Below are 14,697 nucleotides of genomic sequence, written 5' to 3'. Positions count from 1 at the left end.
ATACAAGAGGATTTGGTCCATCTACTGCACGTTTATCTTACCATTTCTGTACGTCTGTGGGTAGGGCGAGATTCAAGAAGACTTTGCCAAGAGCAACTAATACTGTAGCGAATTCTTCCAAAAAAATTGTCTTCGAGTTTTCGTTCGTTGCAACGACTGAAACTGACAATTTGCAACTGCAGAATCATCACAAAGGCCAGTGGTATGAGTAATCGCCGCTAAGTGCGGTTTTGTCACTATTCACACCTATGTTTCTGCGCCCACCCATGGGTAGCGCTCGTCATTACTGTGCTTCCAGTGCGCCCTAATTACCATCGTTCATTCGTTATTCGCGTTCGTTTACTGCGCAGCTCCTCCCTTTTCCATCCCTTTTCCGGTACGGGGTAGTATGGCAGCACTGATCAAGACTCACCGTGATTCGAAGTGTTATTCGAAGTATAACTGCTTACACCGGGATCTGAATACTCATCGCACACTCATGATTCATGAGCCGAATACTGAGCAGATAGTTGTAAATGAAGGAAAGAGGATTAAGCAACTTTTAATAAGTTGTTTCAACTTTAATGCATTCCGATTTCTCATTTCCTATAATGTTGTCACAACATTTTTTCTGGGCCACTTATGCGTCATCTTCATTGCGGTTGCTGGAGTTAGCCCACCATTTTTGAATGTGTTTTCAAAATGATCATTCTGATTTGGTAGAGTGCCGTCGAGTTGTGGATCCGATGATTTTCGATTTCGATCCGTTTCACTGTTTACCCTCCGTTTCTAATTGCGTCATAAGCGTGGGGACAGTCATCCGTCTAAATCTGATGGTTTAAGAGGAAAAAGGTTTTCAGCTGATCCGCGGACTGCACTTACAAATACGGCTCGGCTGAAATTCGAGCCGTATCTCGCTACGTTATCACAGCACCACCGCACGAGGCAGCTGCTTGCGGTGGTTCCCCCTTCAAAAGCCGTTTGCGAAGCCACCTCGTGCAGTGGAGCTGCTATACCCTAGCGACGTACGGTTCAAAACTCGGCCGAGGCCTTACTGCATTCTCCGGTGATAGCTCACGTTCCAGGCCCTTGGACTCATCACGTTCGAGGACAATGCCGCCCGATGTGAGGACATCGCGTGAAGTGCAGAGTCGCAGACGATGACGTGAAAACGGAGAAGGAACGCAGAGGGGGTCGGGGGGTCGCCACGCTACAAGCCAAAGGGAATGCCCGTCGTCGTCCTTTGCAGGTAGACGGTGAACCTAAGCTCTTCTGCAATTAATCTCGGTGTATTTTTTTGTTATTGTTTTAATGATATTCTAAGAACATCGGTAGGGCGGTACAGAAGAGCGAGGGAACAAAACATCTTGGCACTGATTACTTTATTTCTGATTTCGATATTATAGTACTGTGCATAGTTTCGTCAGTATAGTACCAAGTGAATACAGATTTGCTGAAAATATTTAATCTAAATATATAAAAATTAATATATTTAATTAATGCATTTGAATATAATATATTTAATCAATATATTATGTAAAAATTAACATATCTAATATCGCCAGAAAGTTAACCAGCAGCCACATCGCGGTCATCGCTCTTGCGACACACTCGTTGCTGTTTGTGAAATTTATTTTTCAATAATATGCACATCGACGAGCGCCACTCACCGTCATTACTTATATAATTATACAATCAGATAAAGAATTTGTCCCAATTAATATGATAAGGGACTGTGCACAATGCACTCGTTACTTAGTCTTATCATTCTGAATTTTAATACGTATATTTATTCCTGATATTTAAACAATTTCCTATCTTACAAATTTCTTGTGTGTACAAATTTTTGGGAGTGATTATTATTGACGGAGCACGGTTATCATGTTATGGTTTTCGTAGCGAAGTAGACGAGCATTTCTGATTCGGGAGCACGGCGCGTGGTGCGCGAAGATGCAAAAGTGCGGCTTCGGCGCCAAGTTCTTCAAGGTCATCAACTGCCTGACGGTGGCGTATTTTACCCTTCGGCGTCCGCATCGACCTCCTCAAAGACGCCTACCGCACGAAGTCCAGTGAGTCCACGGCCGCAGTATTTTTGTTTCATAATTTTATTTTATTTCTTATACAACACCGGAAGTAATTTTATTTACGTATTAATTTGTGGCCCAAGTTAATTGAGTTTTTAATTAAACGCGCCGCTTTCTTAATGCAGGTGTGAGCCGGAACTGCACCCGGTGGCCTCGTGGAAGCTGCCGGAAGTGGGCGGCCAGATGCAGGTCTTTCAGACGGGCAACACCACCATCACTGGTAAATTGCCTGACAGTCTGTCGCAGCATCGACGCTAAATAAGCGTCTGTTCATGTCTAATACAGCGCCGAACGCGTTGAGTGCGCGCAAGACCCTGGCCAGCATCTACGCCAAGCTGTACGAGTTCCGCAAGCCCAAGGACAGCGTCGAGCTGTCGCGGACGCCCTCGGGAGCGCGAAAGGGGCGGAAGCGCGGTCTATCCAGCGGCGAGGCGGACGCGGAGGTGGTCGAGTTCCAGGCGGAGCTCAAGGCTCTCAAGCTGGCTGCCGACTGCTGACTGCAGGGTAGCAGAGTGACCGGAATCAGTCGGATGTTAATTCAATGCAGATTCAAGTCACGTTGAATAAATTTGGTTTTTCTCGTGTGTTACGTTTGCTGCGAAAATTGGTTACAATTTTACTGCGTTTAAACATGGCTGCCGAGTGTTGATTTTGGGTAGCTGCCGTGTTGCACGAGCACGGCCAGCTACCAGTAGACATGTGCTGGCAGACTGACAGTACGTCGGTCTATCATTTATTGAAGATACGCTTTTCTCGTATACTTTTAAAGTCCGGTCGAAAACAAAATTATTAGAAACAACTGTATGAATTCTATTTTGTTCTGCACATTTTACTCAGGATTGGCACTTTATCAGTTGTAAGATTTGCTGCCCTGGTGTACTTACCTGTAAAGGCTGTAACAGTGGTTTCACAACAAATCCAGAAGCTCGTTATTTCCTTAATACTGCAATTATTAGAATGAAAATAAATGGAACATTTAGAATCATTATCTTTCGGCACAGAACAAATCGTATAACGTCGGTACCATATTGAAACAGGCTTCTTTTTAATGTCCAAATTATTTTGACAGAGAAGTGTGATTATTTTATGGCTGTTGCCTGTTAAACTACAGCAATATCAGTTTTGTTCCAAGTACTCCATAGCAATTTTTTTACCACTCTCAAAGAACAACACAGTTCGACAAAAATGGACATACAACGCCCTAACGCGCTACAGAAAAAGTGATAAGAAAAAATATCAAAAAAAAAACAGCCAAAGGGAAAAGGCAGTCCATTCCGTAAAATGGATCCACCATCAGGCTGTGAGCGAGAAATTGAGAATCGACAGAAGGGGGAGGCGCGGTCGGCGGTGGCACGGACCCGGGTGTCGTTACTGATCATTCACCGGCTGAACATTCCAGTCTTTCTCGTGGTCAGCGCCGATGTGCCACAGCATGTAGTCGCGTTCGGAATGACAGACCCGACAGCCCTGCCAGTGACAATGACGTGAGTCAGACGAGCGCCAGCAATTGCTTGAACTGCGTGCATGAAGCTGCGCTTACCTGGACGGGGCAGGTGAAGTGGAAGAGGTAGCTGTCCTCCGATTCCTCGCTGTCCACGCTAGTGTTCAACGCCTCCCCGATGCACTGCCCCCTCACGAGAGCTTCCAGCTTGGCGCGTTCCTACCAAACAAACGGCTCAGTCCTAACAAGTCAAAATTGTACAAACTTGTCCGCTAATTTCTGACGCATCAATACAGCGAAATACAAAAATTGATGTGTTACGCGTAAATCCGTACTACGTCGCGCCACGTCACCCTGCTTAAACACAGAGTACATGCATTGGGCTGGCTGGTGGCTTGCTGTACGCCAGATAATTAATTAATTTGCACCGAGCGCGAAGCGCGAGCTGCTGCAGTAAGTCTTCGTCCAGAGCATAAAATTTGCCTGACGCCACGAAGAGCGTACGTCACGCTTTTCCAATTCCACAATCCCAATACCATTTCCCAGTGGCATTGGCGCTCGCGCTCGTGCAATAATGTGGTTCGCCACCATCGCTAGTTTTAATGAGAATAATAGTAACTCTAAGCAGGGCGCAATCCGAGGGAAACCGAGAAACGGCTGAAAAAGGCGCCGATGGGGGAATCGAACCCCGGCTACGTCGTTAGATCCGCGTAGGCAGTACCACTGCACCACGGCGCAATACGTTGAAATCCTTTGAAAGATTTTGTCGCTTTACGTGAGCCGCTTCTCCGCTCACACCCCCTTTGCAGCTTTCGCTACGTCCTCGTAGCGAGACTAAGCGATCCTTTTAAGCGGCGGCTCCGGCTCACCGCATCCTCCATTCATTTTATCCTTTTATTCGTTTTTGCTCTGTTCCTCCCGTTCGAGGTTAGCACACTAGTCTCATAGGCGAAGTGGACGTACCGAACCACGATCTGCTACCATCTAAGCAGGGCGCAATCCGAGGGAAACCGAGAAACGGCTGAAAAAGGCGCCGATGGGGGAATCGAACCCCGGCTACGTCGTTAGATCCGCGTAGGCAGTACCACTGCACCACGGCGCAATACGTTGAAATCCTTTGAAAGATTTTGTCGCTTTACGTGAGCCGCTTCTCCGCTCACATAACTGTCTGGCGGAAGGCGGGCTGAAAACGGTCGGTGTCGGTGTAGTAAGCGACAATTTAACGGCAGAACGCAGTTAAGCAACCCGATAAATGCAGTGACGTGGCCAACTCCACGGTCGCGGTACCTTGCCGACAGAAATTACCGGACAACCGTGTACGCGTATACGTATAGCCAAAATGACCAACCTGCAGGGCGGTCTCCTTGTACGCCAGGCCTAACAGGTGCGGATGCGCGGCCTTGATGTGGCTGTCCATCAGGTGGTAGGGCTCGAACAGCTGCACAAGGCACTCCTGCACACACAGTAACAGACTCACCATTTTGGAGTGTTCCCGATCTCCAACAGGACAATAATATGCATGATGAGGCACGTACCGGGTCGGCGCAGGCGTGGTACACTTGGGTGGCAAGCGCGGCGCACCGCCCGCGGTGCTGCATCATCAAATGCGCAAACATGTGGTAGGAGGAAGGGATTTGATGGCCGTCCTTCTTGGCGGCACACGCGTCGATCTTGCAGACGTACTGCACTTGCCCATTCTGTATAACATTTCCCAAATTTACGCACTGTGTGACGAAATGAAATAACCCGCACAGACCTTATCAACACGGGTGGGGATGATGATCCTGTCGGCGATGATCTGGCTGGGCCACAGGCTGCCCAGATTACTCGTCCCCTCCGGAAAAGTCTGGCTCTTGCCCGTGCGCAGGAACTCGCGGTACTTCTGCAATCGTGCCATTGATGCTGATCAACCAGACACTGAGATGGTGGAGATTACTAACCTCCCCAAACTTCTTGCTGCGTTGTTTATACAGCGCCTCCATGACGCGCTCCTTGTATACGGGGTGGTGCTCGCGGATGTGGTCAGGCAAAATGTCTCCGAAGGGGTCGAACTGCACGAACGGACAGTCGGCGCCGTCGTTGAACTCGGCCGGACACGGACAGGCGAAATTCAGCTGCACCTTGTGCATTCCATGGACGCGCTCCAAGTGCGCCTTCAGCCCTTGCGGCATGCCCGCGCGGAAGGTGACACAGGCCTCCACAGCGCCCTCTTCAAGTCCGAACGGACAGCGCAGGGGGTCGACCAGTGACTAGAACAGGGCGGAGGACGTCAAGGATAAGGGGAAATATAAACGAATGCGAGGCAGTCAACTCACCCCAATTGTCCCCCGCATCAACACATGCGTGGCGCGCTTGGAGACCCGTACAAGCATCTCGTTGGAAACCACCTTGCCAGGGACAACCTCCCGGTCCGGTCGCCCCACCGCCTCACAAAACTCCTGCACAAGATACTATTATTAATATTATTGTTATTATTATTATTATTATTGGTGGAGGTCAATTACATTTGGGTAACCGTTGCGCGTCGGGTAACGGAAAAACGCGTAAAAAGTGTGACGTAACAGCGCGTAATCAAGTAAACATTCTGATTGGTAATCGCGAAATCTGGGATGGGTTTTTGGCTTACTTGTCCGCGTAAGCGTTGCGCTTCGACGTCGAAGCGCAACCATTACCCAAACTACTTACGCGCACCGATCAGCAAAATTTTCGAAGTTCTGAAGAATTTTAATTGTTGGCTTGACGTACAAAATTATTTCTCTTTAGAAGCTGTTGTGCTATTATTGTTTACGATTTTTATTTGGTGTATTTTTGTCATCATCATATCGAGATCGCATTGCTGAACACAAGTGCTGTAAGTCGTAATTATTATTTTTTGATCACGTACTGTGCCATTATGACATCTCCTAAGAGGACGTCCCCGCGAAGAAGAAGCGAGGACCCATAAAACCAAAGGTGGCTAAGAGGCCTGATGCCAACTCAAGATCAGACTGATAATTTTTTTGTCTCACCGTTTTTTTCGTCGGTGCCATACCAGAATAATAACAAAAGATAATATTATGTTGCACACTCGTAATCCATAATATTATTAAGTTTCAATTAGATTACTGTTTTCATATCGAGAAAAGATCCAGTCTGAATCACAGAGGAGCTGTATTAAACGATAACTTTTTTACACTTGGATGGTCAATTTCCACCCTGGCACGCAAACTTACTCGTCTTCTTATTTGTCATTTCATTTTTTGCTGACTCATCCGTAATTTTTTACGCGTTCCACCGTTACCCTACGCGCAACGGTTACCCAAATGTAATTGACCTCCACCATTATTATTACGGCCCAAGAGCATACAGCCCAGAAGGACCACAAGTGTGGTCAAAAAAAGGAGTGACATAAAATGCAACTGGTAACTGAAGCTTATACAGGACACTTAGTTTTTTACAAATGTAAAGGCCTAAAAATTTCGTGCGCTGTGACGGTCTAAACGCGGACTCGTCGTTAGCAATTGACCGCCCTATATTTCACATGCCAGCCAGCCACTTCCGGCCCTAAGATGCCTGATCTTACTGCAACCGCACCACGCTACGGTGCTGTGCTGGTTAGCACTTAGACCTTAACGCTGTATCTGTACTGCAATGATTGCAATGATTCCTTTGCGATTGCTCATTGCTGATTGCAGTGCAATCAGCAATGAGCAATCGCAAAGGAATTCAACGTTGCGCCCTGTTCTCTAACTGTCCTCTTCATCATCTTAAATTTTCATCGGTTTCATGTGTGGCACTGTTGTGGACACATTAAACTTCAAAACTAAAAATTATCTGGGTTAAACGGCAGGCAAAATATTCCAGACTAGTTAGAAATTAGCAAGCAAAACTGCAAAAGAGAAGTAACTGGATTACTGGATAATAAGAAGAATTCCTGGATAATAGCAAGCAAGATAACTGGTAGTCTGGTTCGTATTACTGAAAGTTCGAAGCGCAAATTCCGAATTATTATGTCACTCTGATTTCTGATACACTAAACTTAAACTGTGTTGTTACCGCGGTTTGTGAAATAAAAAAAACCAAAAAATCCGAATCAATGGAGTTTCACTGAACGAGCACTCACCGCTCATGCTGCTCAAGGCAAAATGCTGCGGAATAAGTACTAGGAAATTTAATTTCAGCAGTTTAGAATTTTGTCAGAATTTTAGAGGTTGTCTATGCAGATGTAGCGAAATTGTAAGAATATTAAACAATATTATTTGTCATCGAAAAAATTTGTTAGTCCTACAGAGTACAATGTTATATTTATTTACGTAAAAGTTTCTCTCGACTCTCGAGCACAACCTGAAATTCTGTACATATAGTTCACACTGGCGAATGACAGGATGAGGAAACTCTCGCACCCGGGTAACCCACTCACCAGTTCTCCGTCTTCGTTGGCGTTTGCTGGCTCCTGGGGTTTCTGTGCAGGCTGTGCTGAGGCATCTGGGCTTATCTCCTCAGTGTGTTCAGGCGATAAGCTACCGTCACTCGCGGAGTGATAGTCGCTGTCCGAAGTCTGTCGGAGTCTCTCTGACGCAGGCCACGGCATCTCGAAAGGCTAACAAAAGAAAGCCACACGCGTAAAGTGAGAAGAAATTACAACAAAAAAGTGAAAAAAGCAAAGGAACTTCAGCGAATGTTAATACAGCGTCAAGACCGTTTCGCGTTCGCAACTTGCTCCTCGTTACTTGAGCGTTGAGGGTGCAGTCGGTGATCTGTGGGCCGTGGCTATGAGTCAAGTAGGACGACTGCAGCCATAGGCGGCTGGCATTGCGCGCTCTGGCATTATAATACAGTAATTTAATCTTTTTATATTGGATCGCATTAATTTTTTCTAGCTGTCGTGATGTGTGTTCGGCTGGTTGTGCATCAGTCTGCTTTTAAACGACGTATTTACAATTTGGAATGGTTTCTTTAACCGAATTTACTCCTAGCAAATGATGAAAAAGTGATTTTTCTTGACGACAATCAAAAAGAAATGAATGGGAATTTCCATTTTGATAGGCAGTCGCACAGTGCGCTAAAATCTTAAGAAGATTGAATAATGCAGCCGGTGTGGATCAGTGGTAAGACGGACGGCTACAGACGCAGCTGGCACGGGTTCGAGTCCCGTCATCGGCAGATTTTTATTTCTTCAGTATCTTCGGTAAATTCAGAATTTCGTATGTAAATTTCATTTATAAAATCAGCAGTGTTCTCCTGTCGCAGGCGTCCGCCCTTCTAAGAATTCCAATTTTCAAACACTTTTTGGATATGAGCATGACACCGCCATACCGGGGGGTTGCAATTGCCTCCAGCGCCGGAAGTCTTTGCATCGCGGCCATCGCCATCATCTGATAACTGATTTTTCAGCTAAGAGTACTTACTGTAATCATCTGATTTTTCAGCTAAGCTAAGACGTTGATGGTGAGAGAATATTTATCTTAGACAGGAAAGTGAATTCCAAAGGAAATCAGGCTGCTTCCAGCTCCAGGAAATCGTTCACATGCCCTGGGCTTTGAGCGGCTATGTAAATCTTGCTATGTATTGCTGATTTTCGCACGCTATTAGTATTTACTTCGTTGCCGCAAAAGGCAAACAGTCTGACAATATGGAATAACGAAAGCGCGGCGAATATACTGACAAAAAAGCAAACTTCTAACAATAACAATGTGCAAAATATCCGGTGAAAGGAACAAGCAGCTGCTAGGAGAAGAGTGCCGGTATGTGAGCGAGAAAGTGAGAAACAACATGGGGACACAACAGACAATCTGTGCCGCCCGCTGCGAGAGACTTAGTACAACTAATGAGCCATCGTAACCGGTAACACCACCACCCTATACGACACCGATTCCCGTAGTGCGACAGGCGCCGCAGCTACACGACCGCCTGATCGTTGTCATGCCGAGCGACGGCATTCCACTCGTCCTCGTGATCGACGGCGATGTGCCACAGCATATAATCGCGCTCGTCATAATTCACCTCGCAGCCCTACAGAAAAACCAAGCAGGCTAGTAGAGATTAATTCCGCTAATGGTAAAAGGAACAGATCACAACAGTCAACGCCGGTACCTGGACGGGACAGTCGTAGTTGCAGAGAAAAGTATCCGCTGTCTCTTCCGAATCGACGCTGCTGCTCAGCGCCTCCCCGATGCTCTCCTCCATCACGAGCGCTTCCAGTCGGGCTCGAGCCTAACCAACAGACTATTAACGAACCCACACTCGACAGATAGCACCAGTTTTCTTACACAGAAAGGCTTAATTAAGAAAACCTAAGAAACCATAAGAATGACCTAAGAAAACTCATGAGCAGAAACCTTCTGGGCGGCCTCCGAGTACAGCACGGGCTGGCCGGCGTTGAACAGCTGCGGATGCACGGCCCGGATGTGCGTCTCCATCATGTGGTCAGCATCGAACAGCTGCTCCCGGCACTCCTGCACAACACAACCGACTCCCCCGCTTGCAACAAAATCACATCAACACAAGGAAAAGCACGTACCGGGTCGGCGCAGGCGTGATAGATTTGGGTGGGGTTCGCGCAACGCCGCCCGTGCTGCATCATCAAGTGCGCGTGCAGTCGGCCGGACGAGTCCAGCAGCCGGCCCGGGCCTTCGTCACTGGTGGCGCACACGTCGATCTTGCAGACGTACTTCACTTGCCCGTCCTGCAAAAAAATATTTTTCACAGAATATAAATGCACGCACATGTTCAATGCTCGAAGGTTGCACTGACCAGCACCCGGGTGGGGATGACGATCCTGTCGGCCATAATCTGACTCGGCCACAAGCGAGCGGAATCGCCGGTCCACTCCGGGAAGGTCTTGGTCCTGGCCGTGCGGATGAACTCCCGGTGCTTCTGCAACAATACACCAGGCGCTGATTTATAAATAAGAAGAAAGCGGCCGCAACAAGACACCATGTTGAGCCAGCTGACTGGACTGTTCTTTTCATTCTCCTCTCTTACTTCGCCGGTTTTCTTATTCTCCTGTTTGCACAGCGCGTCTATCATACGCTCCTTGTACTGCGGATGGCGTTCTCGGATGTGGCTAGGCAAAAAGTAGCCGACCGGGTCGAACTGCACGTAATCACAGTGGACACCGCCGTTGAATTTAGCTGGACAGGGACAGGCCAGGTTCACGTTGTGCATTCCGTGGACCGTCTCCAAATGCGCTTTCAGCCCCACAGGCATGCCGGCGTAGAAAGTCACGCAGGCTTCCAAGGCGCCTTCTTCAAACCCCAACGGACAGCGAAGCGGATCGACCATGGACTGCAGACGTAAGGTGTTCAGGAGCATACAAATCGGGCCAGTCAGCGGGTAAAATTAGTAACGACTCACTTCGATGGTGCCCCTGATCAACACGTGCGTGTCGCTGTCGGACACACGTGTCATCAGCTCGTTGAGCACGAAGACGCCAGGCACGGTCTCCGTGTCCGGCCGCCCCACAGCCGCACAAAACGCCTGGAGATAATCAAAACAGATGACAGGGCTTACAGTTTATAAGAGGGAACACGATATTTGCCCGTTTCGTGTACCACTCTCGACACAACAGGAGCCTCCCGCAGTTTACCCACCAATTCCCCATTGTCGTTGGCGCTCGCTGGCTCCGGCCGCTCCTGTACAGACTGTGCTGGGTCCCTCTCTGGAATCTTTTCAGGTGGCATGCTACCGTCACTAGCCGAGCAATAGTCGCTCTCCGAAGACCGTCGGGGTCGATTGGGTACAGGCCAAGGCATCTCGCAGGGCCAACGAAGAAAAGTACACAACGTAAATTACGAAAAGTTACAACAACAAAACAGAAAACTTCAGTGAATGTCAGACTCATTACAACGTTGCGATAATATAATGGAGTCTGTGACTGTGAGATTTTCGCGTTCGCACTCGCAGCTTGCTTCTCGTTGCTTGATCGTTCTGTGGCAATCCGTGCAGATGAGATGAGTGAGTCAACTTGACTCAGTCAAGTAGGTGCGCCCTGGCTACACCGTGCCCGCGTGGTAGGGCTCCCGGCCAGCCGCCTACGGCTTGCAGTCACAGCGCAGGCTTACTTTTTTCTCTTGTCAACTGTCAAGCAAGTGTCAAGTGTCAACTTTTCTTTATTGGGCAAAAGCAACCATGGCCCACCAACATAACAAAAAGTGCATACGCGAAAATAAGGCGAAATACAACGCAACTTGTGCTTGCTGTTTTATTTTTTTAATCTTTTAAAATTTATTATCTGCCGTTATGCTAGCGCCTAGCAGTTGTTTAGTAGCTCCAGTGGATAGCGCCCTGCTTATTTGCTCCATAAAAAGCCAGCTGTTGGTGTTACTGCATCCTCAGGCGGCAGTCAACCGTGTGTGAGATTGGACTGTGAGTACGATATACATTCACCGGAGCTTTCTCTGTTTTGGAGAGGTGTTGCAGCTGTTGTTATTGTACTTTTTTAACTTTACTGGCGCTATTTTCTTCGTTGGTCCTGCGAGATGCCTTGGCCGGCGCCCTACCAACCGCGACGGTCTTCGGAGAGCCAGCACTGCTCGGGCAGTGACGGTAGCATGTCGCCTGAAAAGACTCCAGAGAGGGACCCAGTACAGTCTGTAGAGAAGCACCAGGAACCAGCAAGCGCCAACGAAAAGGGAGAACTGGTGAGTGAGCTGCGATAAGTTCCCCTACCGAGCGAACGTTGTGCTGCAGAAGAGCACTGTTGAAATATGTGGTACTTATTTCCCAATATCTCAGTACTGTGGAAAATCTTTCGGTGAAATTACAGTTGAGTGCGATATTATAGCGCTGCTGCTGAGTATTGCTGCATTGCTGTATCCAGCTTTCGGGGTAAATATGAGGCATCTTGCGTCAGGAAGTGCCTGGCTGGCATGCAGCAGAGTGGTCAGTTCACTCAGTTGAGAATGAAGAATCCGCTTTAGATCGTCACATCGCAAGAAACTGCCAGCCTCCAGGACTCCAGGCCTTAACCTTTTACGAATACTACGTGTCTCCTGTATACTACAGTTAGCAGTTTACGTTACTACTTTTTGATCTGACTCGCTCTGGGGTTGTCTGCTTGCGTAGCAATGATAATATTATTATATTAATGGTATAATCTAATATGCAGGAGTTTTGTGAGGCGGTGGGGCGTCCGGACCGGGAGGTTGTGCATGGCAGGGGCGTTTCCAACGAGATGCTTGTGCGGGTGTCCCAGCGCGCCACGCATGTGTTGATGAGGGGGACCATTCGGGTGTGTTGATTGCCGTACACTCGTTTGCAAGATCCCTTATTCCCCAACGCTTTCCGCTTTACCCTAGTCGTTGTTCGATCCCCTGCGCTGTCCGTTCGGGCTGAAAGAGGGCGCCACGGAGGCCTGTGTTAAATTCCGCGCGGGCATGCCGCAGGGGCTGAAGGCGCACTTGGAGGGCGTCCACGGAATGCACAACGTCCAGCTGAACTTCGTCTGTCCGTGTCCGGCCGAGGTCAACGACGGCGCCGACTGTCCGTTCGTGCGGTTCGACCCCTTCGGTGACTTGTTGCCTAACCACATCCGCGAGCGCCATCCGCACTACAAGGAGCGCGTCATGGAGGCGCTGTACAAGCAGCGCAGCAAGAAGTGCGGCGAGGTGAGCTACATGACAGATTCACAGTGTCTGGTAGATCAGCATTTACAGCGTAAATCTGGCTGTGTGTGCAGAAGTACCGGGAGTTGCTGCGCACGGCCAGGAGCGAGACGTTCCCGGAGGGCACGAGTAATTTGCGCATCCTGTGGCCCAGCCAGATCATCGCCGACAGGATCGTCATCCCCACCCGCGTTGATCAGGTTAGAGCATTGCAGTTCGTCACCAAGTGCATGAAAATGAGCCATTGTTGTGCAGAATGGTCGGGTGAAGTATGTGTGCAAGATCGACGCGTGTGCAGCAACTGACGCAGGCCGGCTGCTAGAGTCGTCGCACTGGATGCACGCGCATCTGATAATGCAGCATCGGCAGCGTTGCGTGCCGCTGCCCACCCAAGTGTATCACGCCTGCGCCGACGCGGTACGTGGCAGGTTGCGCTCGAGCCTCAGCGGCTGGTTGAGGCTGTCTGTTTTGCTTTGTTTGTCGGCAGGAGTGCCCTGTCCAGGTGTTTTCGCTGTACGACATGATGGACAGCCACATCAAGGCCGTGCATCCGCAGCTGTTCGGCGCGGAGTATACGGAGACCGCCCTGCAGGTTGGTAGTTGTGGCAACTGGCAATTTTGGTGCGGTATGACTGAGTCGTCTGTTTGTTAGGGACGCGCCAAGCTGGAAGCCCAGGTGACGGGGCAGTGCATCGGGGAGGCGGTGAACACCAGCGTGGACAGCGAGGAATCGGAGGACAGCTACCTCTTCCACTTCACCTGCCCCGTCCCGGTAAGCAAGAGCGTATTCATGCACGGAATTAAATCACCTGCTGGCGCTCATCGGACCCGCGTGATATTCACGGCAGGGCTGTCTGGTCAGTCATTCCGAGCGCGACTACATGCTGTGGCACATCGGCGCCGACCACGAGAAGGACTGGAATACACTTCAAGCGGTGGTTGATCAGTAAGGACACCCGTGGGAGACCGCTCAATGGCGCTATCTGTCCAGGCCAAGGCCAGTCGAGTTTCCACCTGTCGATCCTCAGTTTCTCGCTGACATGCTGATGCACGATCCATTTTTACGCAATGGACTGCCTTTTGCTGATTTGTTTGTACACTTTTTCTTGGGACTTTTTCTGTGGTCCGTTATGTCGTTGTATGCCCATTTTTAGTCGAGCTGTTCGTTTTTTAGACGTTGCTCCGACGGGTCAGAAATTCGCTGTACTTGAATGAAAAAGGATGTTAGTTTTACTGGCAACCACCATAAAACACACCATTTCTGATTTCTCGATTAAAATGTAGACATTGAAAAACTCTTTCTTGCTGGTTAGCTCAGAGTCGTACAAATGTAACACACTAGTTGTTCTGTGCAGAAAGAAAGTTCCATTGAGCTGTACAGTTAGCATCTGGGTTTATTGCGCATCCACGATTACGTACTGTAGCAAAACCTTTTCCGCTACAGCTGATAAAGTGACAGCTGACTAAGTTGTGCCGAACAAAGCAATCGAATTAATCGAAACTCGTACACTTATTTACATTGATTTTGTTTAGACCAGACTCCACTGCTCGTTTTGCCGTAACAAGGATTTGTATGGACAAAACTGATTCCTTCCCGGTGTGGTGTAAA

At 48.6% G+C, this 14,697-nt stretch overlaps 4 protein-coding genes across 8 annotated transcripts; 2 read left to right on the top strand and 2 right to left on the bottom strand.

Moving 5' to 3' along the window:
* Positions 1 to 470: 470 nt before the first annotated feature.
* Positions 471 to 2,901, top strand: LOC129600279 (TATA box-binding protein-like 1). Of its 4 annotated transcripts, none has more exons than XM_055498756.1 (5): positions 471 to 831; positions 1,065 to 1,228; positions 1,879 to 2,048; positions 2,189 to 2,283; positions 2,349 to 2,901. In XM_055498756.1, exons 3-5 carry the CDS (start codon positions 1,930 to 1,932, stop codon positions 2,558 to 2,560), a joined length of 426 nt encoding a protein of 141 aa, XP_055354731.1. In that variant the 5' UTR covers positions 471 to 831; positions 1,065 to 1,228; positions 1,879 to 1,929; the 3' UTR covers positions 2,561 to 2,901. The 4 variants fall into 4 exon arrangements, with proteins under 4 accessions (XP_055354731.1, XP_055354730.1, XP_055354729.1 ...); XM_055498755.1 differs by having other exon boundaries at positions 1,053 to 1,228; XM_055498754.1 differs by having other exon boundaries at positions 1,001 to 1,228.
* Positions 2,902 to 3,107: 206 nt separating this feature from the next.
* LOC129600276 (uncharacterized) lies at positions 3,108 to 8,171 on the bottom strand. Of its 2 annotated transcripts, none has more exons than XM_055498748.1 (8): positions 7,904 to 8,171; positions 5,820 to 5,954; positions 5,445 to 5,753; positions 5,261 to 5,386; positions 5,040 to 5,201; positions 4,853 to 4,957; positions 3,604 to 3,723; positions 3,108 to 3,530 (listed from the first exon to the last, which is right to left on the bottom strand). In XM_055498748.1, exons 1-8 carry the CDS (start codon positions 8,072 to 8,074, stop codon positions 3,432 to 3,434), a joined length of 1,227 nt encoding a protein of 408 aa, XP_055354723.1. In that variant the 5' UTR covers positions 8,075 to 8,171; the 3' UTR covers positions 3,108 to 3,431. The 2 variants fall into 2 exon arrangements, with proteins under 2 accessions (XP_055354723.1, XP_055354724.1); XM_055498749.1 differs by having other exon boundaries at positions 5,820 to 5,942.
* Positions 8,172 to 9,082: 911 nt separating this feature from the next.
* Positions 9,083 to 11,367, bottom strand: LOC129600277 (uncharacterized). The gene is made up of 8 exons (XM_055498750.1): positions 11,076 to 11,367; positions 10,840 to 10,962; positions 10,468 to 10,770; positions 10,237 to 10,359; positions 10,004 to 10,168; positions 9,822 to 9,938; positions 9,577 to 9,696; positions 9,083 to 9,495 (listed from the first exon to the last, which is right to left on the bottom strand). Exons 1-8 carry the CDS (start codon positions 11,235 to 11,237, stop codon positions 9,382 to 9,384), a joined length of 1,227 nt encoding a protein of 408 aa, XP_055354725.1. The 5' UTR covers positions 11,238 to 11,367; the 3' UTR covers positions 9,083 to 9,381.
* A 574-nt stretch (positions 11,368 to 11,941) lies between these two features.
* LOC129600278 (uncharacterized) lies at positions 11,942 to 14,210 on the top strand. Its single transcript, XM_055498751.1, has 8 exons — positions 11,942 to 12,125; positions 12,593 to 12,715; positions 12,783 to 13,091; positions 13,163 to 13,288; positions 13,344 to 13,505; positions 13,576 to 13,680; positions 13,741 to 13,860; positions 13,937 to 14,210. The coding sequence occupies exons 1-8, from the start codon at positions 11,964 to 11,966 to the stop codon at positions 14,036 to 14,038; spliced, it is 1,209 nt and encodes a 402-aa protein (XP_055354726.1). The 5' UTR covers positions 11,942 to 11,963; the 3' UTR covers positions 14,039 to 14,210.
* Positions 14,211 to 14,697: the final 487 nt, after the last annotated feature.

This window comes from Paramacrobiotus metropolitanus, unplaced genomic scaffold, assembly GCF_019649055.1.
Source record: "Paramacrobiotus metropolitanus isolate TYO unplaced genomic scaffold, Prichtersi_v1.0 Parri_scaffold0000169, whole genome shotgun sequence".
Classification (NCBI taxonomy): domain Eukaryota; kingdom Metazoa; phylum Tardigrada; class Eutardigrada; order Parachela; family Macrobiotidae; genus Paramacrobiotus; species Paramacrobiotus metropolitanus.
Note: the sequence above shows the minus strand (reverse complement) of the source record. Positions and strands in the feature narration are given on the sequence as shown.

Coding starts and splice junctions, on each gene's coding strand:
- LOC129600278 (XM_055498751.1), top strand. CDS start 11,964: ATGCCTTGGCCGGCGCCCTACCAACCGCGACGGTCTTCGGAGAGCCAG. Junction 12,716..12,782: donor TGATGAGGGGGACCATTCGG/GTGTGTTGATTG, acceptor GCTTTACCCTAG/TCGTTGTTCGATCCCCTGCG. Junction 13,092..13,162: donor GCAGCAAGAAGTGCGGCGAG/GTGAGCTACATG, acceptor CTGTGTGTGCAG/AAGTACCGGGAGTTGCTGCG.
- LOC129600279 (XM_055498756.1), top strand. CDS start 1,930: ATGCAAAAGTGCGGCTTCGGCGCCAAGTTCTTCAAGGTCATCAACTGC. Junction 2,049..2,188: donor CGCCTACCGCACGAAGTCCA/GTGAGTCCACGG, acceptor TTCTTAATGCAG/GTGTGAGCCGGAACTGCACC. Junction 2,284..2,348: donor GGGCAACACCACCATCACTG/GTAAATTGCCTG, acceptor TGTCTAATACAG/CGCCGAACGCGTTGAGTGCG.
- LOC129600277 (XM_055498750.1), bottom strand. CDS start 11,237: ATGCCTTGGCCTGTACCCAATCGACCCCGACGGTCTTCGGAGAGCGAC. Junction 10,169..10,236: donor TCATCCCCACCCGGGTGCTG/GTCAGTGCAACC, acceptor ATTTTTTTGCAG/GACGGGCAAGTGAAGTACGT. Junction 9,939..10,003: donor ATCACGCCTGCGCCGACCCG/GTACGTGCTTTT, acceptor TGTGTTGTGCAG/GAGTGCCGGGAGCAGCTGTT.
- LOC129600276 (XM_055498748.1), bottom strand. CDS start 8,074: ATGCCGTGGCCTGCGTCAGAGAGACTCCGACAGACTTCGGACAGCGAC. Junction 5,202..5,260: donor TCCCCACCCGTGTTGATAAG/GTCTGTGCGGGT, acceptor AATGTTATACAG/AATGGGCAAGTGCAGTACGT. Junction 4,958..5,039: donor ACCACGCCTGCGCCGACCCG/GTACGTGCCTCA, acceptor CTGTGTGTGCAG/GAGTGCCTTGTGCAGCTGTT.